At 41.5% G+C, this 27,663-nt stretch overlaps 1 protein-coding gene across 1 annotated transcript; it reads right to left on the reverse strand.

Annotated features, from left to right (window-relative positions):
• Positions 1-4,872: 4,872 nt before the first annotated feature.
• LOC126512777 (anaphase-promoting complex subunit 11-like) lies at positions 4,873-5,227 on the reverse strand. Its single transcript, XM_050160725.1, has one exon. The coding sequence runs from the start codon at positions 5,125-5,127 to the stop codon at positions 4,873-4,875; it is 255 nt and encodes an 84-aa protein (XP_050016682.1). The 5' UTR covers positions 5,128-5,227.
• Positions 5,228-27,663: the final 22,436 nt, after the last annotated feature.

The raw sequence follows: 27,663 nt of genomic DNA on the forward strand, positions 1-27,663 counted from the left end.
CACGAGTGTCTTTCTCATCTTTGCATACTCCTAGGTTTCCATTGTGGAATGCACACTGTTCATTTGCAGTTTTGAGCATGGCTCAATTCTGACAATGAAACTATGAGTCATAATCTTGTATAGTTTTCTGTTTATCTGAGCCATCTGTATTTGCTGGGGATGATGAAACCTGGTGCAGATGTGCTAACATAGGCATGACTCCCTGTCAGATAACAACATGGCAGTATATAGATTTGTTGGTGACCTCTGTTCTACCACCTGCAGGCTAAAGAGCCCACACTATTCTGATGTGGGAGTCCCCTCTGTGTGCTGTGATTACCATTAATGAATAAAGAAAATGCCTTGGACCTATAGCAGGGCAGAACTTAGCTAGGTGGGGGAAACTAAGCTGAATGATGGGAGGAAGAAAGCAGAGTCAGAGAGAAACCATAGAGCTGCCAGAGACAGACGCTGGGAACTTTAGCTGCTAAGCCACAGCCACGTGGCCATACACAGATTAATAGAAATGGGTTAAATTAATATAAGAGTTAGCCAATAAGAAGCTAGAACAGTGATTTAATTAATACAGTTTCTATGTGATTGTTTCAGGTCTAAGCTAGTCAAGTGGCCAGGAACCAACAAGCAGCTCTCTCCTCTAACAGATAGGCATGTCAACATAGGTAACTACATTGACATAACAAATATTATCTTTAAGCCGGGCGGTGGTGGCACACACCTTTAATCCCAGCACTTGGGAGGCAGAGGCAGGCGGATCTCTGTGAGTTCGAGACCAGCCTGGTCTACAAGAGCTAGTTCCAGGACAGGCTCCAAAACCACAGAGAAACCCTGCCTCGAAAAAACAAAAAAAAATTGCTTTTCTTTGTCTTTAAATTGTACCTTGTAATTAGGACCACCAGTGTGGTTTTGAAGTCAAACCTACAAAACNGTTTGCTAGAAGCAAGCAGAGGCACGACTCCTTTAAGAGAGGTTTTCCTGACTCAGCGATAGCAGAAAAGCTGCACCATTTTGAAATGCTGGCTTTCTGGATCTTGCTGCCAGCATGACCTCTGGCTCTTTTGGGAGATGGAACATTTAAATGGGGTTTGAGAGCAGACTGCGCCAACTTGCTTAATGGCAACATAGACTCACTGTGTGCCTGAAAACGGGGCTCTGAGCATGGCTCACACTAAACAGACTTCTGCCCTGCCACATCAGTCTGGGTGGAGCAAGCAGAAAGTACCGTACATATTATAGTAATGGCACAGCTTAAGTTTTAGACTAGGTGGGCAAGCAGAAAGTACTGTATATACCACAGTAATGGCACAGCTTAAGTTTTAAAAAGCACTTAGCATTTTAAAAAGCACTCCTGGTCATTAAAACATTACAGATACACAATAAAGACAAATTCAAAAGGAAAAGACCTCTAAGTGGGCCACATTGTTGGATAAATGTACATTGGCTTGAGAGAGAGAAGAAAAAAAGTATAGAGTTATAAAATGCAGTATATGGTTTATGAAAATTAAAACAAAGTCTTTAAAGAGACAGAGTACAGAAGTACAGATAGTTATAGATTAAGAGAAATAAAGAAAAATAAGCCACGTAAAAATGGAAAAGTCACAGAGAGTCTGGATTACGTATATTATTGTGTTATCTTTGAATTTTTTGACTGTGAATGAGCTAAGTACAGAGAGACATTTCATTGTATGGGCTGCTAAGCTAAACCAGCATGTATAATCTAAAGGTATTATGACTTCCCGATTTGGGTCTAAGGATATGTTGCTTATCCTTAAGAAAAGAGGTTCTTCTCTTGTTTCAACAGAAGATGAGAACCTGTGGATTGCTTCAAGACTGGTGTGGTTTGATAGAAAAGATACCCTGAAGGTCACCATGAACACCCCCCAAAATTACTTTGCCCAATAAACAGAAAGAAGAAGTATGGAGAAAACCATGCCCATATTCCCAAATATAGTCTATAAATGTTTGTTTACATTAAAAGGGGGATATGATATATATATGAATAATTTGCATTTGTATGGATCTTGATTTATTGATACAAATTTAAGGTCAATTTTGTTATACTGTGTATATGTATTTCTGATCTTGATTAAGGCATTGTGTTTGTGAAGCTCATTTAAAAATGTAATTTATAGGTTAATACATCTATAATAGTCAAGTTTGTACTTACGTTAGTTAGATTTTCTAGATGTACAGAGATATATTTCAGGTGAATAGGCATTCTTCAAACCTTCCAAAGACTACAGAATATGAATTTAAAATGTTTAAAAATTTAGGATTTTTCATGACAGTGAGACACATCTGTTCCTAACAGCACCAAGCTACTTCAAGAAGATAATGGGTGTCAAAGAGGCTCCTTTTTAAATTTATTTTTACTTAAAAAATTTCCACCTCCTCCCCTCCTCCCATTTCCTGCCCCCTCCTCCATCCCCCTCCCCCCCATCCTCTTCCCCCTCCCTCTCCAGTCCAGAGAGCAGTCAGGGTTACCTGCCCTGTGGGAAGTCCAAGGTCTTCCTCCCTCCATCCAGGTCTAGGAAGGTGAGCATCCTAACAGACTAGGCTCCCACAAAGCCAGTACATGCAGTAGGATCAAAACCCAGTGCCATTGTCCTTGGCTTCTCAGCAGCCCTCATTGTCAGCTACGTTCAGAGAATCCAGTTTGATCACATGCTCCATCAGTCCTAGTCTAGCTTGCTTTGGTGAGCTCCCATTAGATCAGCCCCACCGTCTCAGTGGGTGGGTGCACCCCTTGCGGTCCTGTCTTCCTTGCTCATGTTCTCCCTCCTTCTGCTCCTCATTTGGACCTTGGGAGCTCAGTCCAGTGCTCCAGTGTGGGTCTCTGTCTCTATCTCCATCCATTGCCGGATGAAGGTTCTATGGTGATATGCAAGATATTCGTCAGTATGGCAATAGGATAGGGCCATTTCAGGCTCCCTCTCCTCAGCTGTCCAAGGATCTAGCTGAGGACATCTCCATGGACACCTGGGGACACCTCTAGAGTCAAGTCTCTTGCCAACCCTAAAATGGCTCCCTTAATTAAGATATATACTTCCCTGCTCCCATATCCACCCTTTCTCTATCCCAACTGTCCCATTCCCCCAAGCTCTCCCCATCACCCCTTCTCACTTTTTTCTCCTCATATCCTCTTACCCTACCCCACCCCCACTCCCGTTTCCAATTTTTGCCTGGCAATCCTGTCTCCTTCCTATATCCAGGAGGATAACTATATGTTTTTCTTTGGGTTCACCTTCTTATTTAGCTTCTCTAGGATCACGGATTATAGGCTCAATGTCCTTTATTTATGGCTAGATCCACTTATGAGTGAGTACATACCATATTCATCTTTTTGGGTCTGGGTTACCTCACTCAGGATAGTGTTTTCTAGGAGTTTGTTAGCCATCTAGGCAAGAAACTGCTCTTGCCTAGACTGCTTAATTGGATATGCAGGACCCACAGAGAAATGACTGCTGAACTTGCCTAAAGTTGAGACCATCCTTCAGGGTTTCTACTTCAAGATGAGTCTGATAGACATTGTGCAGGACACAGAAAAATGTGACAGACAAACTGCCAGTATAGGCGAAACTGTCTTTGAAATTTCCTCCTTCATGAAAAAGTGCTGGATCCTATGGGCCTGTAGGCTGAAGATGGATGTCCCAATGGTACAGAAGAACTTTGGGTGACTGTCCAGGCAGAGAAATGTCTCTGTCAATTATAGAATTTTGAAAGTTGTTTACAATGCACTTCCTGTTTACTTAGGTAATATTATATTCTTCTGGAGTTTTTGATGGAGTTGAAGAATTTATAGTTATAGTTTTCCTTAGTTATGATAAAAGATAAAGTAGATACAAATATTGTAACTAAATTCTTATTTGATACCTGTTTTGTTATATGTAACTTTACTATGTTAAAGTTAAAGCCTTCCTTTTTATTTAAACAGAATAGGGGAGGTGATGTGGGAGTCCCCTCTGTGTGCTGTGATTACCATTAATGAATAAACTGCTTTGGACCTATAGCAGGGCAGAACTTAGCTAGTTGGGGAAAACTAAGCAGAATGATGGGAGGAAGAAGGCAGAGTCAAAGAGAAACCATGGAGCCACCAGAGACAGATGCTGGGAACTTTAGCTTGTAAGCCACAGCCACGTGGTCATACACAGATTAATTGAAGTGGATTAAATTAATATAAGAGTTAGCCAATAAGAAGCTAGAGCTAATAGGCCAAGGAGTGATCTAATTAATACAGTTTCTGTTTGATTATTTTGAATCTAAACTAGCCAAGTGGCCAGGAACCAACAAGCAGCTCTCTCCTCCAACACTATTCTAGTGTGCAAAGCAGCAAGTGAGGTGGCAAGGGGGTCAGAAACCAGCCAACCTGTTTGGAGGTGCCTGAAAGGGGGAGTGAGGATTAAGGAAAGAAATAGACAAGAGACAGAAGATAAAGTCGGGAGGGCATCCAGTGAATACTGTATCTGGCAGATTTATTTCTCAGAGCCCTTATATACCCCAAGCCAAAGGAAAAGACAAAAAATTTACTTACCATGATACCAGGAACAAACAAGTGCAATTACTTCCTAATTCTGAAAGCATCCTGCAACCACTCTTTAGATTAAACATCCTGCTATCTGTTTTTTTTTTTTTTTTTTTTTTTTTTTTCCCCAGCAAGGCTCGGGACTTTAATGAGTTTACTTATTGAATAAAAGTGTCAATGCTGCGATGAAAAAACGAACGAATAAAAAGACCTCCTTGTTTCAGCCAAAGGAAGGCATCCTTATCCCCAGTGCAGAACCAGGGCCCTGGTGCCACTGTGAGTGGGGGGAGGGAAGGGGCGGAGCCTGGCCCGGGGCGGAGCCTGGCCCAGTGCTGGCAAAGGGAACACAGGCCTCACTCCTTGAACTTCCACTCTTGGCGACACATGGGGCAGTGCTGCTGCACCTGCTGCGCGTTCAGCCACTTGAAGATGCAGTGCATGTGGAAGCAGTGCGAACACTGCCCCCACACCAGAGGGCAGTCGTCCCCAGGCACCTTACAGTTTGGACAGCAGCCATTAAACGCCATCCTGCAGATGCCGCAGTTCTCATCATTGGCTACCCAGAGCCAAGTGGCCACACCGTTCCAGCACTTAATCTTCACCTTCATAGCGGCCGAGCCTGTGACCTGAGGGTAGAGAATTCCGGGGCTAAAGTTAGTCTGTAGTGCTCCAGCACTTGAGCACTTGACTCGTGGAGCTGCTACAGGGGCTAGGCGCTTCAAGGGTTCCACCCTGCTATCTGGTCTTGAGAATCAAGAATAGGTGTGAACTCTCTGACCATGAGTCAAGATGGAAGAGTCAAGTCTGTGGGCTCCCACAGGTGCGTGTAATCCCACAGCAGATCCTCACTCCATTACAGATCATTCCAGATTCCAAGATAGCTGCACATTCAAATGCCTGATATGTAACAAGTATGCTCAGACTCCAGAAGAAGAGGTTGTAGCCCCTCTAACTGGGCTTACAGGCAATTGTGAACTGCCATGTGGGGGCTAGGAACTTCACCTGGGTCCTCCATGAGAAGTATTCTTAACTACTGAGCCATTCTCCCCAGCCCCTTCAGTTAGCTTTTAATTGAAACAAAACCAGTGCTGACAATGATGATGAAGACAATGAGTATTTACTCAAGAAACAAATAATTTTGAAGACTTATAAGAAAGAGAGAGAGAGAGAGAGAGAGAGAGAGAGAGAGAGAGAGAGAGAGAAACAGAAGGGAGAGGGAGGGAGAAAGAGGAGAAAGAGTATTGTGCCCGCATTGACTGGATTTGTACTCTGAATACAGAAATGTGATGTTTATTTCAGGTTAGAATTCAGTAAAGGTCTTTTTCCCATTCTGTAGGCTGCTATTTTGTTCTAATAATAGTCTCCTTTGCCTTACAGAAGCTTCTCACTTTCACAGGGTCCCATTTATCAATTGTTGATCTTAGTGTCTGTGATACCGGTGTTCTGTTTGGTAAGTTCCTCCTGTGCCAGTGTGTTCAATGGTACTTCCCACTTCCTCTTCTGTCAGGTTCAGTGTAACTGGATTGAAGTCTTCGATCTACTTGGACTTGAGTTTTGTGCAGGGAAATAGCTATGGATCTACTTGTATTCTACATGCATACATCCAGTTGAAGATGTTTTCTTTTTTCATTGTGTATTTTTGGCTTCTTTATTGACAATCAGGTGTCCATAGGTGTATGGATTTAGGTCTGAGACTTTGACTCAATTCCATTGGTCCACCTGTCAGTTTTTATGCCAGTGCCATGTGGTTTTGATTGCCATAGCTCTGTGGTAGAGCTTGAGATCAGGGATGGTGACACCTCTGGAAGTTCTTTTATTATACAGGATTGTTTTAGCTATCCTGGGTGTTTTGTTTTTCCAAATGAAGTTTAGTACTGTTCTTTTGAGGTCTGTGAAGAAATGTGCTGGAATTTTGATAGAGATTGCAGGGAATATGTTAGATTGCTTTTGATAAGATTATCATTTTTCTATGTTAATCCTACTGATTTTTGAGCATGGGAGATCTTTCCATCTTCATTTATATCTTCTCCAATATCTTTCTTCAAATACTTGAAATTCTTATCATACAGGTCGTTCAGTTGCCTAATTAGAGTTACCCCAAGATATTTTATATTATTTGTGGCTATTGTGAAGGGTGTTGTTTTCCTGATTTCTTTCTCAGTCATTTAATTGTTTGTATAAGGAGGGCTACAGATTTTTCTATTTTTTTTTTCAGTTAATCTCATATCCATTCACTGAAAGTGTTTATCAGCTGTAGGCATTCCCTGTAGTTGGCCTATGTTATTCTATCATGTCATCTGTGGATACTTTAATTTCTTCCTTGGATGGATCTAGAAAAGATCATGCTGAGTGATGTACCCAGACCCAGAAAGACATAGATGGCATGTACTCACTCACAAGTGGATATTAGCTGTGAAACAAAGGTTAACGATGTTATAATCCACAGATCCAGAGAGGCTAGATAACAAGGAGGGCCCAAGCAGGGGTAACACATGGATCTCCCTGGAAGGAGAAATAGAAGAAATCTTGCGGATGGACTGAGGGAGGTGGGGATGGAAACTTGAGGGACGAATCGGGTTAGAAGGTAGATGGAGGGAGAGAGTACTAAAAGAGATGACTGGAAATGGGGGCATTTTGGAATCAGATAGGAACCTGATGCAAGGGAAACTTCCAGGAATCTACAATAATGACCCCAGGTAAGACTCTAAGCAATGATGGATTTGTAGCCAGAACTACCCCAACTGTCCTCACAGAGCCTTCATTCAGAAACTGATGGAAACAGATGCAGACACACAGCCAAACATTACAATAAGCTTTGGGAATCCAGCTCAAGAGAGGGAGGAGGGATTGTAGGAGCCAGAGGGGTCAAGGACATCACAAAAAAAAAAAACACACAGAAACAACTAACCTGGGATCATAGGAGCTCATAGAGTCTGAACCAACAACCTAGGCCTTCTACAAAGATATGACAGCTGTATAGCTTGATCTTCTTCTGGGACTCCAAAAATTGGGAGCAGAGGCTGCCTCTAAAGCTTTTGCTGGCTTTTGAGAACCTATTCCTCATACTGGGCTGCCTTGCTCAGCCTTGATACAGAGGAGGTGCTTAGTATTACTGCAACTTGATATGCTATGTTTTGTTGATACCTACTGGCGACCTGCCCTTTCCTAAACAGAAACAGAGAAGCAGATTGGGGCGTGCAGAAGGACGGTGGGGGACAGGAATGAGAAGAGAGGAGGGAGATGAAACTGAGGTCAGGGTGTTAAATAAATAATTTAATTTAATTTAATTTAAAAAAATTCAGGGAAGGACTGGTCATCCCTCCTGCACTACATTTTGGAGAGATGGCCTGGTACTTTGTAGATACAAACTAGACACTGGCCAGACAGCTCTGAGCAATCCCAGAGCACAACTGTTGGACACGCAGCTCATCAAATCTGACGTGCAGCTTTCTGTGCTTCTGAAGCTCCACTTCCTATAGTTTTCAAGTTACCCCAGGGAAAGGAAAAGCCAATGTTTAAAGAATATTCAATGCCAGTGATGTCAATACCTACAGCATAATTCCCAACTGGTACCAAACAGAAATCCAGGGACTATCCATTATATTCTTAGCTCCTGGAGGTCACCAGGCCTGGCTTCATCCTGTGTAGTACAGCGTCTGCCTAAGACGGTTAGGCAAAGCAAGTAGTCGGTGAATACAGGAAAAGGATACAGGATGTTTACAAGGCCTGTTGCTCTCTGCAGGCCTGGGATGGGATGAAACCCCATCTCTCTTCAATTCATGCGGGGCTTTGTGCTAGAAATGAGTTGCCTCTCCCTGCTTGCTGTGTGCCAGGTTTTTGTCCATCTGCTGCCATTATTTCCCCCACATTTCACAGCTCTCTTGTATTGCATGTGGTTATTATTCAGTGGGTCATTATGGCATCTGGCTGCCCACCTTGTGTGTGCCCTGTTTCAGTCCACCAGGCAGCAGCTGCCTACCCACCCTGCCCCCTCCATCAGCTGCAAAGGTCCAACCCAGTCAAGCCTGGTTGCAAAAATCATCATTCCATTGCTTGAGGGTTGGCCGAACTCCAAAGCTTGGTTGCAGGGGTCCTTGTTCACTGTTTACTATTCCTATAGATAAGTTTCTTTAAAACCAGATGTGCTGGCCACAAGGAATTTCAGTTTCAAGGTTGTATACAAGGATGCATACAGCCAGAACTTGATCAGCTGTCATGTTTAAGTAGTAAAAGCAATCACATGGATACTAATAGAGTCGTGTCCTGACTGTATATGAAGACTGGAGCTTCAGAAACCTCAACCTCACCCAGAATCGATTTTAAAAGAGGACGACGCCACTGCCATAAACTCCACATGCTGCCTTCCTCTCCCTTAAGCAGATGACGTCTGATTTGTTACTCTTCACGCAAGGCTCAGACATGTGTTCTACACCATGTGTAGCTTTGAGCAATAAATTGATTGTCTGGGACTCAGGCTTCCTGCTTTCATGTTGGAACTTGTCATAACATATAGGGCTCTGAGACTCTGGTTATATCCAAGCCTATACAGTGTGGCCAAATCTTGGAGCTTTCCTGTCTCTGCAATAATATTTATAGCCTTTGTCACAGCATCTTTTGCTTATTTTTATATAAACCATGTGATTTTTAAAAGTGTTTAACATAAAATATGTCCAAATAATATTATGATTATAAAATAGATTAAGAGAAAAAGCATTGCTAGTGACTTCTGAAGCCAAGCCTAAACACAGCACACACTTTATCCACCCAGGACATACAACAAGCCCCAGTAGCTGCCTAAACCACAGATAGGCCACAGGTTCCCCCCCTCCATAAGTACATACCAATGAACTAATTAGCTAATTATTATAGTTAATTTATATATTAACTATATAGATAGACTAACTTATAAATTAGACACAGTAAGAAATTAACAGCACTAAAACAAAACAGAACCATTATAACAACCTACCATGATCTAAGTTATTTAAACATATGCATCAATTATATCTGTAACTTTTTATTCAATGCTTTTAGAATACAGTTTGCTTCTGGGAGTGAAATCTCTGATGATGGAGGACACTGTGCCACTTAAGGGGGATAGACATACCATTCCTCTGCCATCCTCTATGGTCCACATCTCAGCTTAGGTCTTTGCAGAAGGTTCTGTGCAACTGAAAGAGAAGAAAAGTCTGTCAACTCCAGAAATGAGGAGAAGGGAAAGTCCAACCAGACCCTGGCCACGCTGTTTTGTTCCTGGTGTCAGTAATTACCACTACATCCCATGAGGTTGCTACGGTTTCCATTGTTCAGATGCTAAACCTGAGATTCAGAGAGGACCATGTGCCTAAGATCAAGTCCATCCAACATGGTGGAGCTGATTAGCAGAGTGATCTCTTCAGTCCCTTCTTGGCTGCAAACTCTGAGCTCACATTGCAAGGCAGGCAGTTCATCTCATCAGAATTAAAGCCAATGTAAATGACCCTGAGGTTTTACTCAAAGCGAAATGGGAAGCAGAGACCCACAGCTTCTTTCCTGGTGGGCTTCATGAGCTGAGCTACTGTGAACAGGAAGCAGGGGCTGGGCAGAGAGCAAAGGTGCACACCTTCTTCACACTGTTTAATGGGGAAGAGGGAAGCAGGGGCTGAGCAGAGCAGAGGCGCACACCTTCACACCGTTGAAATGGGGGAAGAGGATAAACTAGCTTCTAAGGTCAGGAGCAAGAATAAAATGTGTTCTCTTCTCATTCCATTTTAAAACAGTGTCAGATAATAACTTTAAAAATTTTATATTTACCTTAAACAGTATTGCAGTTGGACTAACAAATCTGCTGGGGAGAAGGACAGAAGAGAGTACAGGTAGAAGCAAAGCACCATGATACGCATGTGTGATAAGCCTGAATAAGACCCATCCTTTTGTATGGTAGCAAAAAATAGTTAAAACTGTGAGGAAACCTTTAAACAACTGACATCCAGGTTGGAACTCGGACACTTCCCTTTCTTCAGAACTTCCCAGAACGTTTCTGTATTTTCTACACCTGAAGCGCTCATTCTAGAGACACATTTCTACTAAGCCCTGACATTTTCATCCCTGTGCACCCTGTACTGTTTCTCACTTTGAATATGGTTATTTAAGTCCGACAAGAAAAAAAAGTGCTATATGAATAAATCTTTATTACTGTCAGCATTGTTAAAGAATTGCCTAGTTTGAGCCGTTCTTTCTTTGAAATCACTGCCTTACTGGGCAGAGAGGATCCTGCTAAGCATTTCAAATTAGGGAAGACAGTTTTATTGTCAAGGCAGGTCAATCAAATTATAATTGGCTCTAATTTACACTCCCACCAGCTGTTAAATTCTTTACCCAAAGCACTCAAAATGGCGTGAAATTCTTACCGGCTTTGTGAAAGCTTCCAGAAGAATGGCCTTCCCCCAGATCCCTCACACCAAAAGACCTTGTTATTTTCAGCAGCCTTGAGGGAAGAGCCCCCTTTCACTCAGCCTGGAGAGCATGACAGGGACAGAGGCAGGCTGGACAGGACAAGGTGAACTAACACCCTCCATAAACACAGGTCAGTAAGGCTGCCAGAGGAGCAAGGGAGGCTCCTGGGCCAGGAGCCACTAAGATCACATTCCCTTGGTAAAGGAATTTAGACTGGGAAGTCATAAACCGAGCACTTAAGATGGAAAACAGGGATAGCACTCTGGGGTAGATGTGTATATGCTAGTTAAGAGGAGGAAACTGGCGATGCTTTGGATATTTGCAGGCTCTGAATAAAAGCAAAACTAGGAAGATCTTTTCCAGGCAGGCAGATACACACCCTTCAGAAAAGCCATGACTAGTGAACTGACTATGAAGTACCTCTCTACTGCCTTCCCAGGGTTCTAGTGTCCGACTTGATACAATTTTTGAGACCCTGTCAATGTACCAAGAGGAAGGTATGACCAAATGTGAAAATAACATCAAAACTGAATAGCCAACACAGCCTTCATTTTGAATGAATTTTTGGAGAATCTGTCTGGCAGCTTCTAAGGGAACTCATTTAAGTGACTCAGTAGGAGTTTTTCTAGTCTTGCTAACTGGCTGTAGGAACATTTCCCAACAGTCTCACAGTGTGGGCCTGGGGGGATAGTTGGTGGAGAGGAAACGCAGTGAAGAGCAAATGGCTCTTGTATTTTTGGATTTGGAGTGGGCCTCAGAAAACATAGCTTTGTGAAGACAAGATGAAATGCTGGCCTAGAAACAAGAAACAAACTTTCAGAAAGTGAGGAGGAACACAACTTCACATTGGGTGACCATTACAGTGCTTAACAGAGCAAGAAGCGGGAAGCAGCCTGGCTCTCCTAGACAAAGGACACCATCCATCTAAGGGGTTTTTGTCAAAGGACATGCACCTTTAAAATAAGTTTGTTGAAGAATGATGCCTCATCACATAGGAAAATAATAAAATAGTGAAATAAAAAAATAATAGTGAAAATATTAAAAATAGGAAATGGAATGGGGACTGCTTAGACTATAATCTCATGCATATGAACGTAAGTTTATTACCAATACATAGTATGACCACAGAAAACGCCAAACAAAAGTGGTTCTTTCCAAATGAGACAGGTTTACAGGCAAGTTTTAAATACTTGTCTCCATTTTCTGATTTGTTTTGTTTTTGCTTCTACCTTCATAATGACTGATGCATATTATTTATACCAATGAACAGAATTTTCTCTGATATTTCCACACATGCATAAATCATACAGTAGTCACATCCATCTCCTCTCCCTTTGCTCTCTGTCACCTCCTGTTTTGGATTTTATTTAATTTTTTTACTTTTTACTAAAGGACAGACGTTGAGATAGCATCTCGCTGTGCAACACTCACTGGCCAAACTCCCAGTCCTCTGCTCCCCACACGCTGGTAGAAGGGGTCCGCACTGCTGGACCCCTTTTTGTAAACCTTATAAACAACAAAAATACATGCAACCAATGTGGGTTTGTAATGCAACACCCACGTGCACAAAATGCCCTATGTATTTTATTTGGTTAAATCAAAGAAAATCTCTGGAACCCAAAGCACACATCAGTATTAGGGCTCTTTTGAGGAGTCAAAAGTCAAAAATGACACAGCAAACCTGGAAGGATGCAAACTTTCTTTAGACATGCTTCCAAGTTTCTCACCATTTCTCAGACCCTTGTGGCTTTGCTGTGCAGAGAGAGCTGTGCTCTGTGTCCTTCTGCCCAAACCATGACTATAGAGCTGTGCTCTGTGTCCTTCTGCCCAAACCATGACTATAGAGCTGTGTGTGCTCTGTGTCCTTCTGCCCAAACCATGACTATAGAGAGCTGTGCTCTGTGTTCTTCTGCCCAAACCATAACTATAGAGAGCTGTGCTCTGTGTCCTTCTGCCCAAACCATGACTATAGAGCTGTGCTCTGTGTCCTTCTGCCCAAACCATGACTATAGAGAGCTGTGCTCTATGACAAATATTCACTGTCAAGGTGAAGGAACAGCCCAACTTTGAGGCTAGCTTGGTCTGTATTAGGAAAAACTGTCTAATAAAAAGACCACATCAACAAAACTTTCAGAGAAAAATATGTCAATAAGATTGTGTATGTGTGTTAAATAGTCTCTGAGGGTGAGAAAAGAGAAATAGAAAGCATAAGACACTCTCAACGCAAGATATTGTCACGCACCACATTCTAAATTTTAGAGAACTGTAATCACCTCCCTGTTAGAACTATGAGAGCAAATGTCATCAGATCAAAGTGCACATGTATGCATCTGGGCCCAGATGTCCTACAAGCTACATGACAAGCTCTGAGCCCTTAAGTGCCCTGCCTTTTTCTCTTTCATTATTGTTGTTGTTCTATGTCTTTGTTTTATTTTTAGTTATGTGTGTATGGGGATGACTTTGTGTGCGATAATAAAGGTGCCCGAAGAGACTAGAAGAATGAGTTGCATGCCCTGAAGCGGAACTTAGGAGCTTGTGAGGTACCCTCTGCCTCCCAGGTGCTGGCTTAGAAGTATGTGCCACCAGGCCAGCAAATTTTGTCCTCGTTGTGATGATTACCACAAACACAAAAAGCTTGGCGCTAGAAAGATAGTTTAGTAAGTTACTGGACTTTTTACTGTCACTGAAGATCTGGATTCAGTTCTCAGCACCCACATGATGGCTTACAACCATCTGTAACTCTAATTCTAGAGGATCGGATGCCCTCTTCCGACCTCTGTGAGGACCAGGCACAAGTGGTCCACAACCACACATGCTGACAAGATATTCAAACACATAAAACAAATCTTAAAATGTTTTTAACACAAAAAAAGTCATGTAAAATTAGCTCATTAGAAAAACTAACTTATATTCCATACAATTGTGAGATTTCAGAATCTCTTTGGCATTGATATTAAAAGATTTTGTCTGCAATTGTCTGTGCTTGTCTAGGTTGGGTTACGTAGATAACTTGGAACTTGAGTCATAGGTGGATGCAGGTGACCTGCCTGACATAGGTGCTGGGCACCAAACTCTACAAGAGCTGTGTGTGCTCCTCAGCATCTCTGAAGCCCTCGTGCTGATACTTTGGATAAGTTAATTCTTAGCAAGCTAATAGAGAAAGTACCAAGATGAATGTATTTATGCCATCTGAGCACAAACAGACATGCAAACAAAGTCTGAGCAGCGGTGGTGTGATAAAATGGTGACGATCTAAGTGGCCCCAGGCCCTTCTGTAGAGAATGTTGACCTGAGACAATACCTACTTCATAGCAATTGTGCCATGAAAAACGTAAAAAAGAGGTCAGACTAAATTTCATTTGAGGGAGGGTTTTCTTGTGGAGATTGTTTTTGTTTTTCTTATTTTTAAGACAGTATCTTTCTAAACAGCCTTGGTTGTCCTGGAACTCACACTGTAGATCAGGCTGGCCTCAAACTCACAAAGATCCACCTGCCTCTGTGAGTTGCTCTTATGAGGCTCATGTGACAGCTATGTGAAGAGTAACTGATAGAAACAGTGTTTAGGGGTGTCAAATGATGCCACCCATGAAGACCTAGTGAAGAACCCCAGAATGGACACCAGTGTTCTTGCTCCAAGCAGGCAAGAAACATTCCCTGTCTGCATCCAGCTTGACTTTATTGGGAAAACATTTTAAAGGAGCAGTTTGGTAGAAAAAGAGAAAAATAAGTGAATTTGGGTGACTTTCATAATCCAAAACCTTAGGAGAGTTTCCTGGGACTTAATAAAAACTGCATATTGCTCTATGGAATGGATCTTCTTTGCTTTTTGTTTAGAAACAAATAAAATAGCTGAATTATTAATGTGAAGCAAATTGGTTACTGTATATTTAAAGTCACCTTTTATTTCATACATATATCCGTATTAAGATCTTAAGGGTGCTTTACTGTGGCTTATGATACAGTTGGAATGGTGTCTAAGGAACCATGAAAAGGATGTTAGTGTGGTTTAGGGAGAAGAAAGAAGGAAAAAATGAACCTGTGGAGTTATGGATAAGGACCATCAGCACCCTCTCATTCCTCATATCCACTGCAGACATCAAGGTTCCCCAAGTCACTCTCAGTCCTGATAATTCAGTAGAACTCCCTGAAAGCTCTTACAGTCCTGGCTGTGCTTTACTAGTTATAGGATAAAGCAGGATGCTCTGGATCCAGAAATGGGGCTCCCAAGTCTTCTCCTTACAAACTGGTGGACAGTGTTACCTTTCTTGACAATTACATCAGACAGTAGCATGGGATATGCCAGTCTACATAGTCCTTTGAGTCCTGGTGTCCTGAGATTTTATTGTGGGGACATGGTTTACTGTACACTGGCTGACCTTTGACCTCTGGCCCTTCCAGAGGGAAAGCAGATTCCATGTGGTTCAAAGCCTCTATGATATAGTCTGCAACCCACATTGCATATTTATTTTAAGGAGGTTTCAACTCCATTTCTCATACAGTTGATTATCAATACCAATGTTATTATAAGACCAATTTGCATATTGGAATGGGATCAACATGTTATACCAAATTATGGCCATGGAATAACTCTGCTCCATTACAGAACAAATCCATAAAACTACATGGGACCGAACGAGGCCCTCTACATGTGGACAACAATGATGTAGTGTGGTCTGCTTGAAGGACCCCTGGCAATGTGATCAGAATCTCTCCCTAGTGCATGAACTGACTTTTTGGGGCCTATTCCCTATGGTGGGATGCCTTGTTCAGCCTTGATGTAGGGGAGAGAGGCTTGATCCTACCTCAACTTAATATGCCAGGCTTTGTTGACTCCCTATGAGAGACCTTAGCCTTTCAGTGAATGGAGGGTGGAATGGGGAGGAGGAAGGAGCAGGAGAAGGGGAAAGAGAGGGAAACTGTGGTAGGTATGTAAAATGAATTCAAAATTCTAAATAAAAAAGTTTAAAAAGAGAACATGAAGAAGAGCAAAAAAAAAGTTTCCTATGTCAGATAGGAAACTGTATTGCAGAATATCTTATTTTGACCTATTCTTGAAGCAAGGACAGTCTTGGTGCATTGGCATTGGCATAAATCACGAGTTTTATGACAGACTGAAAAGCCTTAAGATTCCCATGGGTGTGCATTCTGGGTGCCAACTCTCCCATGGTTACTCAGTTTTCTTATGAAAATGTTCAAGAGGACATGTTGGGTTAGGGCTCAACCTCTCCCTAATACTAGATCTTAATATGCGTTATATTCATAATCGCCTTGAGCTATTTGAGCTCATTAACAGACTCTAGAAGCAGAGTTTCTGCCCCTCCCTAGGCCCCATTTCAGACCCGAGCATGTTTGTCTCAAGTTATCCACCAAGGCCCTCTCCCGGGAATGGGCAGCCCCTTCACTGTGTGACGGGGAGAGAAGTGAGGAATGCGACAGTCTAAGAGAGAACTGCTGTGCCCTTGAGAACAGCTGGAGGCTAAGCCGCCCCCATTCTTATTGGTCGTTCCACGATATGAAAGTGTCTGCATGGAAAGGAAAACTCAACGTTCAGCCCTGGGAAGTTCATCGCTTACTCCTCAACTATGCCCGGCAATGCTTGAGCATGCAGGGGCAGCCCGTTTATGACGGTCTCCAGGTGTTCCTATCCTGGGCAGTCCTAGATGCTTGTGTTATTGTCACACCCAAGGTTCCACAGTCTTCCTTTATGCTGTCTATTCAGCGTTTTTTGGGCCCTCCTCTTCCCTTATCCCGTGCACTCCTCCAAACAGTGCTATCTTTGTGTAGCTGCCGTCATTCATTCTCATAACATGGCCGAAGTAGCTCAAGTGCCATTGTCATATCCTGTACTTTACTTCCTTCTGTAGATGGAGATGTTCCTTAATGTCATCGTTGTGAATCCTATCTCTTCGTGTGATGCCTAGAATCCTCCTGAGACATGCCATCTCAAACATATTGACTTACTGTTGCTGAGGAGCATGTCACTGTCTAGGTTTCAGAGTTGTAAAGAAGGCAGCTCAAGACAAGTGTCTAGACACGGGAGAAAAGCTCCATAGGGAGCTCCATCTCACCTCAACTGCCCCAGTTGGTTTGTGTTAGTTGCTGTGACAGCCTACTTTGATGTTATCTTTGTCTACAGCCATCTACTGACTTAGAAGCCTCGCCACAGGGAACTCTGTTTTGTCTGCAGACTCCGGTTGACTGGCTGAAAGGGTCTTCTCTGGCCCACTTCTGCTGAGTGTTTCCTGTCCAATTGGATAAGGTTTTGCTATCTTATTGATACTGTCTATTTATCCTTTTATTCCAGCTTGTTGTATCCTTAATACACTCACTAATTCATGTAGCATGATAAATAAAAACCCAGAGACAGATATTGGGGTTCAACCTGACGGTCAGAAAAGAAAAACAGCCAGCCACTGGCAATTACCTCTACCTCAGTCCAAAATGGCGATCCTACTCCCGGAAATCTCAGGATGAGACTGCATGTGAGAGCTGTCTCCTCCTGTTTTCTATTCCTCCGCATAGCTGGGATTAAAGGCGTGTGCACCGCTAGCACCCAGTTTCTATAGCAAATTAGTGTGGCTGTTGGAATTAAAGGTGTGTGTCACCATTGCCTGGTCTGTAAGGCTAATCAGTGGGGCTGTTTTACTCTCTGATCTTCAGGCAAGCTTTATTTATTAAAATACAAATGAAATCTCACTACAAGTTCAAACCTTGGCTATTGCAGATAAACCAGACCATAGGATATTGTCCAGAGGTGTCTGTTGACTGAGTCTGCCTGACCCATTTCCCAAAACACCCATCACCTGTCTCCCATCTTTTGCTTTCTGTATACAAGAAGGCTCCCTCCAGTCTTCTTGTTCAAAGGTGGCTTTCCTCTTAATGCCACTGCTCGTGAAAATAAACTTAGCTTGTCTCATGAAACACAGACCAAGCCCCCTTCTGTCTTGTAAGCCAAAGGTACTTTTCCCATCATGCATGACAGCCTGGATAATGTTAGAATACATTTTTCAAGTCAGAAATGCTGATCCATCACACACAGGTTGAAGTGGTGGTCACAGCTAACTAAAATGTGCCTTCTTCATTAAAATAATGGTCTGTCCCCAGTGGAATGCCTTCTGATACCCAGGACCTGATAACATCACAAATCCATTGTCCTTTCCTTCTCCATTTGATGGGCTTTATATTCACACAGCAAGAGTGGTCTGTGTTTGTGCGTGATGAGCTGTGCCGCAGCAGGAACACAACCGCTATGCTTCATCCACTAAAGTTGGAATCTTTCTAAACATCTCATCATCCAGATTCTTACACACACAGTGATCCATCAGTGGGGGCTTGTATCCCATGTGGTCCATAGCACAGTTGGGAATGGTTCCCAGAAACTCCTTCCCCAAAAATAACCTGTGTAGCACATGCAATCTGAAAGATACTTACACATGGTTTGAGTTCTGCCCATCATTTACCATCCCTTCTGTTCATCATCTTACTGTATACCCAGCATTTTCAAGAGCACAAATACTCAACTTTGCAGCTTATGATCAGCTTTGTATGGTAGTAGGTACAAACTGAAACCTGCAACTTCTAGATATACTTCTAATGGTATACATATACTTTTAATGTACATACAGTGTATCACATATACATTACATATATACATATGTATATACAAGATAACACACATGCAATTTAAGTAAACACAAGAGAAACTGGTCAAGACACGATAAACAGATATACGAGACTAGCTAGCACAGAACAGAATCCTGTTTGACAGCAGACTTTTTAACATGTTAAAGAACAGCACACTTTAAGATAATCATATATAGTACTATAAATACACAAACCAGATAGATTGTTTAGTAGCCTCATCAATTATATACTATAGCAGTTATACATTCTGTATTTTATTTGAGTGGGAAAGGTCTGAGTTCACTTCCACCAGCACCGTCCCATGTAGAGAAGTACTGTTGTTGCTCCGTGAATGCACCATGGCCATTAGGCCTGTTATATGGATGACCATAGTACAGGTTCTCCATCCTGGGCCAATGTGCTGCTCTGTGGTACATAACATTGGATTTCCCTCATTACAATAATTCATTTGTTCATCTATAGCCCCGCTGCTATTTCACCTTCTCTCCATTTGTCATTTATTTTTACCCAAGCTTTTTTCTTCAAGGAATGTTTAGAAAAAGCATGTAATCACTTCACACAAAGTCTATTCAGACATTCCAACTTAGTCTAGATTTGCTCATTCATCCGTTGAGACTGCATGCCTCTATCTTCCCAGGATAACTGATGGTACTGGTAGGATTCATCAACAGACTCAAAAGCATGATTCATGTACTAATCAGCCCCCAAGGTTCTTCCCCCAAGCACAGAGTCATTCTACACACAGTATGAATATGACCTTGGGTCCTCAGCTAGGGATTCATCAAGATCCCACTTTCTGCCATAAATGTTCATCTTGGTTATTGTGAAGCACCACCTCTCAGATAATTCGGGTTGTTTCCTTTGCCTCCGGATTTTCTGCTTCCTTACAAGTGGGCATACTAGCTGATTTTCTGTTTTTGAGTTAGAACACTGACAAAATTAACTTGTGGAAGAAAGGATTTGCTTGGCTTGTATTTCAAGGTGACAAAATCCATCAGTGAGAGAAATCAGGGCAGGAAACTGAAGCAGAATGCACTGAGGAACACTACACGCTGGCTTTTTATTTGATTCATGGTTAGGTACCTTTTTGTATGCAGCCTAGGAATGGTGTGGCTCCAAGTGAGTTGGGCCCTTCTATATTAACAATCAAGACAATCCCTCACATATGTATCTACAAACCAGATTGATGTGGCAGTTCAACTGAGCTTCTCAGATGTCCATAGGCTGTGTAACATTGCCAATTAAGGCTAACCAGGGCATGGTGGAAAGAGCAGATATGTTTGAAGCTTTTTAACACTGGAGAAGCAGTAAGATTTGCTATGGGGCCCTCTAACCTTCAGTTGTACTGCTTAAATAACATTGCTTCAATTAGTTAATATCTGTTCTATTCATTCAGTTTTTTCTCTTCCTTTTCTGAATTTTTTATTTCTAAGCTTATAATCTGATTACATTTCCCCTTTCTTTTTCTCCTTCTAAACACTCCCATATATAATCCCCACTCTTCTTCAAACTCATGGCTTCTAAGTTTTTTACTGTTAGTGCCTGCAATTGAGAAGCGTATGTATATACATATATACTCCCAAATGTAATCTATTCCATCTTTAAAGTGCTACCTCTATGTATGTTTTCAGGGCCAGCCATGTGGCACTGGGTATGCTCTTTCTTGAGAAAGGCCACTTCTCCAGCTACCAGCTTTCCTCACTCGCCTACAGTTCTTTGCATGGGGCTTCTGTCCATCCAGTTTAGCATGTTCATTGGTGTTATTCAGCTCACATGTAAGCAGTCATATTGGTGATATTTTATGGTGTAGTTTCTGATCCTTTTAGGAGAAATGATCTCACCACAAACCCCCTGATCCTCTTACAATCTTTCCACCCCCTCTTCTATAGTGCTCCAGGAGCCTTAGATGAGTTATTCAGTTTCTTAAAATTTTAGACAATCTTCAGGCAGATAGTCAGTTTCCTTTGCTCTTTTCCATTTTCTTCTTAGCCATTCTAAGTTTGTAGTATCTGGAAAACCTGTAAGATAAGATGAAACACAAATTTGATCAATACTCTCAGATTGCCGGTAATGTCACATACAACTGTGTTGTGATGTCACATAGAACTGGATTCTAATGTCACATGGAACTGGGTTATAATGTCACATAAAACTTGGATGTATTATCACATAGAACTAGGTTTTAATGTCACATAGAACAGGTTGTAATGTCACATGGAACTTGGTTGTAATGTCACATAGAACAGGGTTGAAATGTCACATGGAATCCATTGTGATGTCATATATAACTGGGATGTAATGTCACATAGAACTGGGTCATAATGTCACATGGAACTGGATTGTAATGTCACATGGAACTTGATTGTATTGTCACATAAAACTGGGTTGTAATGTCACATAGAACTGGGTTGTAATGTCACATGGTACTGGGTTGTAATGTTGCATAGAACAGGGTTGTAATGTCACATGGAACCCAATGTGATGTCATATAGAACTGGGATGTATTATCACATAGAACGGGGTTGTAATATCACATGGAACTAGGTCATAATGTCACATAGAATTGGATTGTAATGTCACATGGAACTTGATTGTATTGTTACATAAAACTGGGTTGTAATGTCACATAGAACTGGGTTATAATGTCACATAGAACTATTTAGATGGAAGCTTCTGTTCTGACAGGTCCTGCAGCCATTCAGTCCCAAATAAACACACAGAGGATTATATTAATTATAAACTGCTTAGCCTATTAGCTTTCTCATCTTGCTTCCTCTGCATCTGGCTGGTGACTCCTTTCCTCTTCCCAGAATTCTTTTAGTCTGGTCACCCCACCTATACTTCCTGCCTGGCTACTGGCAATTAGTGTTTTATTAAGCTAATACAATTGAAAAATCCTTACAGTGTTCAATAGCATTATCCCACAACAGAACTGGGTTGTAAAGTTACACAGAATACCAATGCAAGAGGAGCCCCTGAGCCACAGCATTTACCACAGCTTAAAAAGGCACATAGTCAATAAGTGAACAGTCTAGTCATGATAAAAGCAACCCAATAGGGCTTGCATGCACAGCACAAATTTTCCACCTAAGGTGGTCTGTTTAGCATATAAGGGGGACAGTCCCCCTTCTCAGAGAAAGCTAACATTTCAGTCCACAGGAAAGCTATCGTTTACTGTGTATCTAGATCATTAATAACTGCCTCCAATAGTTCAGTAGTCAGTGGAGTCTTGTATGAACACACAGATACTCTTTCATTCTGCAGCATCCAAAACCAAACCTTCATCTCTTAAATTGGTCACTCACAAGCCATATTAGTCAAGATTCTTCAAGAGGCTGGTGATACCAACACAGAAAGTGAATGATTTCTTCATGGTACATCACTGGTTCTTCCAGTTCTTTGTCTTTGCCTTTGTCAACATGGATCTTCGCACTCACAACTGATCTACAGGTGACATATAGCACCCACATTCATAATGTGTTGTACTGCACGCCAGACCAGCCTGTTCCCAGTTATAAACAACGTTTTCATAAACATTGACATTACTTTGCTTTATTGACAAAGCACAACAGAAAAGATATAGACACCATATTTCAGAAAGAAGATTTGATTGATATCTTCCTTCTTGAGCACTCTTGGGTCATCGTTCTAGCATCCATTTTCCCTTGCTAGTTCCCATTTGGAAGCTCCATGCATTTTGCGGGAGTGGTGGTCTCTGCACATAGGGCCAAGTTCTGATTTCACAAGTTAATTTTTGTGTAAGTTTGTGAACCAATCTCTTATTTCAAGATTTTATTTTCTTGATGTGTGAGTTTAAACTTTATCCATTCTATTAAAATTCAGCCTTAATATAACAGATTTTCTTTTTTTAATTAATTTATTTATTTATTAAAGATTTCTGTCTCTTCCCCACCACTGCCTCCCCTTTCCCTCCCCCTCCCCCAATCAAGTCCCCCTCCCTCGTCAGCCCAAAGAGCAATCATTTCTTTATAGGCCTTGAAAGAACAATACTTAACTTCATATGGAAAAACAAAACACCCAAGATAGCTAAAACAATCCTGTATAATAAAAGAACTTCCAGAGTTATAATTATCCCTGATCTCAAGCTCTGCTACAGAGCTATGGCAATCAAAACCACATGATACTGGCATAAAAATAGACAGATGGATGAATGGAATCAAGTTGAAGACTTAAACATAAATTCACACACCTATGGATACCTGATGTTCAACAAGGAAGCCAACATTATACAATGGAAGAAAAGAAAACATCTTCAATAATTGGTGCTGGCATAACTGGATGTCAGCATGTATAAAAATACAAATAGATCCATATCTATTACCCTGGACAAAACTTGAGTCCAAGTGGATCAAAGACCTCAACATAAAACCAGACACACTAAACATGATAGAAGAGAAAATGAGAAATACCCTTGAATGCATTGGCACAGGAGATACCTTCCTGAATAGAACACCAATAGCATAGGCACTAAGATCAACAATTAATAAGCAGGACCTCGTGAAACTAAAAAGCTTCTGTAAGGAAAAGGATACCGTCAATAAACAAAACAGCAGCCTACAGAATGGGAAAAAAATCTTTACCAGTCCCACATCTGAAAAAGGACTGACATCCAAAATATATAAAGAATTCAAGAAACAGACGAAACAATCCAATTTTAAAAATGGGGTACAGATATAAATAGAGAATTCTCAACAGAGGAATCTCAAATGGCCAAGAAGAAATTAAAGAAATGTTCAATATTCTTAGACATCAAGAAAATGCAAATTTTCCTGAGATTCAGTCTAACACAAGTCAGAATGGCTAAAATCAAAAACAAAAGAGACAGCTCATGCTGGAGAGGATGTGGAGCAAGGAGAACATTCCTCTATTGCTGGAGTGAGTTCAAACTTGTAAAGTCACTGTGGAAGTCAGTGAGGCAGTTTCTCTGAAAATTGGGAATCAATCTATCACAAGACCCAAATATACCACTCTTTTGAGTATATACCAAAGGATGCTCCATCATACCACAAGAACACTTGCTCAACCATGTTCTTAGCAGCTTTATTCATAATAACCAGAACCGGGAAGCAACCTAGATGTCCCTTAACTAAGGAATAGATAAAGAAAATGTGGTACATTTGCACAATAAGCTGTTAAAAACAAGGACACAAGGAAATTTGCAAGCAAATGGATAGAACTAGAAAAACTCATCCTGAGTGAGGTGGTCCAGACTGAGAAAGACAAACATGGCATGTATTCACTCATAAGTGGATATTAGCTGCAAAATAAGGGATAACTATGCTAGAATCCACAAACCCAGAAAGGCAAGGTAACAAAGAGGGTTTATGCCCAGATCTCCCTGGGAAGAGAAAATAGATATTTCATGGGTGGACTGAGGAAGAGTGGGGATGGGAAGATGAGTGATCAGATGGGGAGATACACAGAGGGGAAGATTACTGAAAGAGACTTCTGGAAAGGGGAGCATTTCAGGGTCAGGTAAAATCCTGGCACAAGGAAATCTCCCAGGAATCTACAAGGAAGAACCCAGTTTAGTCTCTGAGCAATAGCAGATACAGAGGCTGAACTGGCCATCTCCTGTGAACAGTTTGGTGCCTCGCCCACTATCATCAGAGAGGCTTCATCCAACCACTGATGGAAATGGATGCAGAGCCACAAGGAGACATTAGGCAGAGTTTGAGGAACCTGCAGAAGAGGGGGAGAGAGCCAGAGGGGCCAAAAACACCTCAAGAAAACCCACAGAATTAACTAACCTGGGCACACAGGGGCTCACAGAGACTGACCTGACAACCAGGGAGCCTGCACGGGACTGAACTAGGCCCTCTGCACATGTTACAGTCGTGTGGCTTGGTTCTCTTATGGGACTCCTAACAGTGGGAGCAGGGGCTGTCTCTGACTCTTTTACAGACTTTTGGGACCCTCCTTCTCATACTGGGACTCCTTGTTCAGCCTTAATACATGGGGAGGTGCTTAGTCTTACTAACCACAACATGATATGTCATGTGTTATTGATACTCATGGGAGACCTGTTCTTTCCTGAACAGATATGGGGGAGGAATGGCCGGGGGGGGGGGGGGAAATAGAGTGAGATGAGAGGGAGGGACTAGGAGGAGAGGAGAGGCCATGATGTAAACTAAATAAATTTATTTTAAAAATAGCATGACTGAAATTAAAGAATTCTGAAGTCCTTAGGTTTCACAAATGGAAGATTCTAAAGGCACTATTTGAACTTCTTAAGCTATCTAGATGTAGTGACATTTCTAGAGTTATAATTACAGAATAAAAACTGACTGTGTCCAAATCATAGCAGGCAGTAAAATTTCAATCAATTATTAAAAGTCAAGGAAATGGGAAACATGAAAACTATAATAAAAATCAATATAAGATAAAATGTTAGAAAATGCCTATTCGTATGATCATAAGAAGTTTATGTAAGCAAAATTCTCCATTTGAAATGCCAGTGCTGACAGAAATCTTCCAGTCTAGGGATATACTTTTGTTGTTGTTGTTTGTTTGTTTGTTTTTCGAGACAGGGTTTTGCTACAGTTCTAGAACCTGTCCTGGAACTAGGTCTTATAGACCAAGCTGGCCTCAAACTCACAGAGATCCACCTGTCTCTGCCTCCCGAGTGCTGGGATTAACGGCGTGCACCACCACCGCCCGGCGTAGTCATATACTTTTGAGGAAGAAACCTACACATACAATAGAAGGATATAAGGAAGTTAGGGTAAAGGATGGGGTAAGATATTATAGGCAAAGCTTGTAAGAAAAGTCATGTCTTCTGATAAATGAATATGGGGGCATAAAACTATTTGAGGATTTGGAAGAACTCTGTGATGTCTACCAGGCATCTATTTCTATTTTTCACAGAGATCATTACTAAACCATACTATCCAGTCTCCCTTGCAAGTTGGTGAGACCATGGACTGAATTCAGACAAGGCAATGTGACCAGAAAGAATATGTTTCTTCCAGTCCTGGGACTGAAGCAAACATGACTGTGTATCACATGCATAAATTTGACACTACCCCCTCTACACAGACACACACACACACACACACACACACCTACCTAGGGGGCACAAACAACATGAAGTCCCTAGGAAAGAGAAATAAATGAGGACACAGCCCCTAATGCTCAGAAGAAAGCTACTGTTGACCAAAGACACAGGCCAAACACAAAGAACCTTTGTTTTAAAACCAGCAAAACGTTTTGCTTAGTAGACAAGAAGGAATACAAGCATTTACAAAGCATTCATGTCAAGATATTAGGAAATTCCAACAAGGGAGGAACACTGAAGGGATTAATAAAGAACAGAGTAAAACTGTATGTATTATGAAAACAGAAAATATTAAATAATGAATCTGGCACTGAGGAGATAGCTCAGTGGCAGAGCTCTTGCCTGACAAATGCAAACCCCTGAGTTCAATCCCCAACATCATAAAAAGACAAAAATCCAAAAGTTCAAAGTGGACCAAAATAAATAAGATTTAAATCATGTAGCTACTACAAGAAGAATTAAAAAAGTCTTAAAACAGATTAAATCAAGACTTAGACAGGAGATAACAAATACAGAAGCTACCCATGTGCTCCTAAGAAAATGGCCAATTTTCAAGAAAATGTAAATTGCAAGTGTGATGGTTAGCACTGCCAATGTGACAGACTGTGATCATAAATCGCCTGGGAAGGGCCCCTGGGCGATTTTGTGGGGGATATCTTCATTAATTATAGTGTCCCCATGGTGACACACATTCCCAGGCCTGGTACCCAAGACGATGAAATGAAGAGAATAAAATGCTCAGCACAGGCATACATGTGTTCATTGTTCTCCGGTCTTGATGAGGGTGTGGACGATCATCTGCTTCAGGCCTCCGCCCTGACTTCCCTGCCACAATGGACCGTACTTTGATGTGGGAGCTAAAAAGAGAGCCTATTGCACTTAAGTCAACATGTTCTTATCATAGCAACAAGATCTGAAACTAAGACACTAAGATTCTAGGAAGAGGTAGAAAACCGAAATAGTCAAATAACTATAAAAATATGGGGGCAGCATGGTTGTTGACAACATCTCCAAACAGATCAGCCATATACACATAGACATGGAAGAGATTAATACCCATGTTTATATAAAATATTACATGATACAATTTTTAAGTTTTTATATAACTTTATAAAGCTAGCATATAAATATTATGAAAACTCAAATTATTATCACAAAAAGAAAAATTATAGGTTGTTGAATAAGAAAGATTCTGGATGTTTCCACTGGTTCTCTACAGCTTCGTCTTTCTCCTTCTAGGCACTATTCAAGGAGGATGCCCTCAATTCTTTTACCCAGCAGGCCTTCTGAAAATGCGAATCTCAGTGCTCTATCCAACAGAGGTGAAACATTCAAGACAGGGACAGAGCCCAGGCAACTGCCCTCATTTTCCATCTCTTATCACCTTACACAAAAACACAGCCAAAGAGAGGAGCTCTTCTGTCAATCTTCATCCTTCAGAAATTTAAGTAAATGCAATTTACTAAGACCTCAGAGAATTCCACACAGACCAACTCAGACAAAAGGGGACACTTGCCAAGAAGTGTGCTTAACTTGTTACTGGGAGAGTATGTAATTGCCCCTGGCATACCACACAGGTGGAGAGAAACTGCAGATTTCTTCCACAATCAAAATGTTTCTGAGCATTTTAGGAAATGTCACTTTCTTCTCTAGGATGGGCAAACATCCCTCTGGAGTGAAGTCCCCTTGGTCCCTGCAAGCTATGTACTTTCTTAGAGTTGGACAATGTATTCCTTCAGTGTATTCCTTCAGGTTTTAGTTGGCAAAGTCATCAGCTATTCTCATATCAAAATGCATCCTTCCTCTAACACCAGGTTTTGAGTTGTGTATCTTTCCCCCATCCACCCAACACTATATGGGCGATTAATTACTTACAAAAGGTCCAGTGCTCATGATCAGCAGAAAAAAAATCCACAACTCCCAGTATGTGAACACTCAAACTTCCCAGTTCGCAGCTGCGAAGATGTGAGGTCCTGACTCCTTGGCT

The sequence above is a fragment of the Alexandromys fortis genome, unplaced genomic scaffold, assembly GCF_014885135.2.
Source record: "Alexandromys fortis isolate MF-2015 unplaced genomic scaffold, M_Fortis_MF-2015_v1.1 scaffold_104, whole genome shotgun sequence".
NCBI lineage: Eukaryota > Metazoa > Chordata > Mammalia > Rodentia > Cricetidae > Alexandromys > Alexandromys fortis.

Coding starts and splice junctions, on each gene's coding strand:
- LOC126512777 (XM_050160725.1), bottom strand. CDS start 5,127: ATGAAGGTGAAGATTAAGTGCTGGAACGGTGTGGCCACTTGGCTCTGG.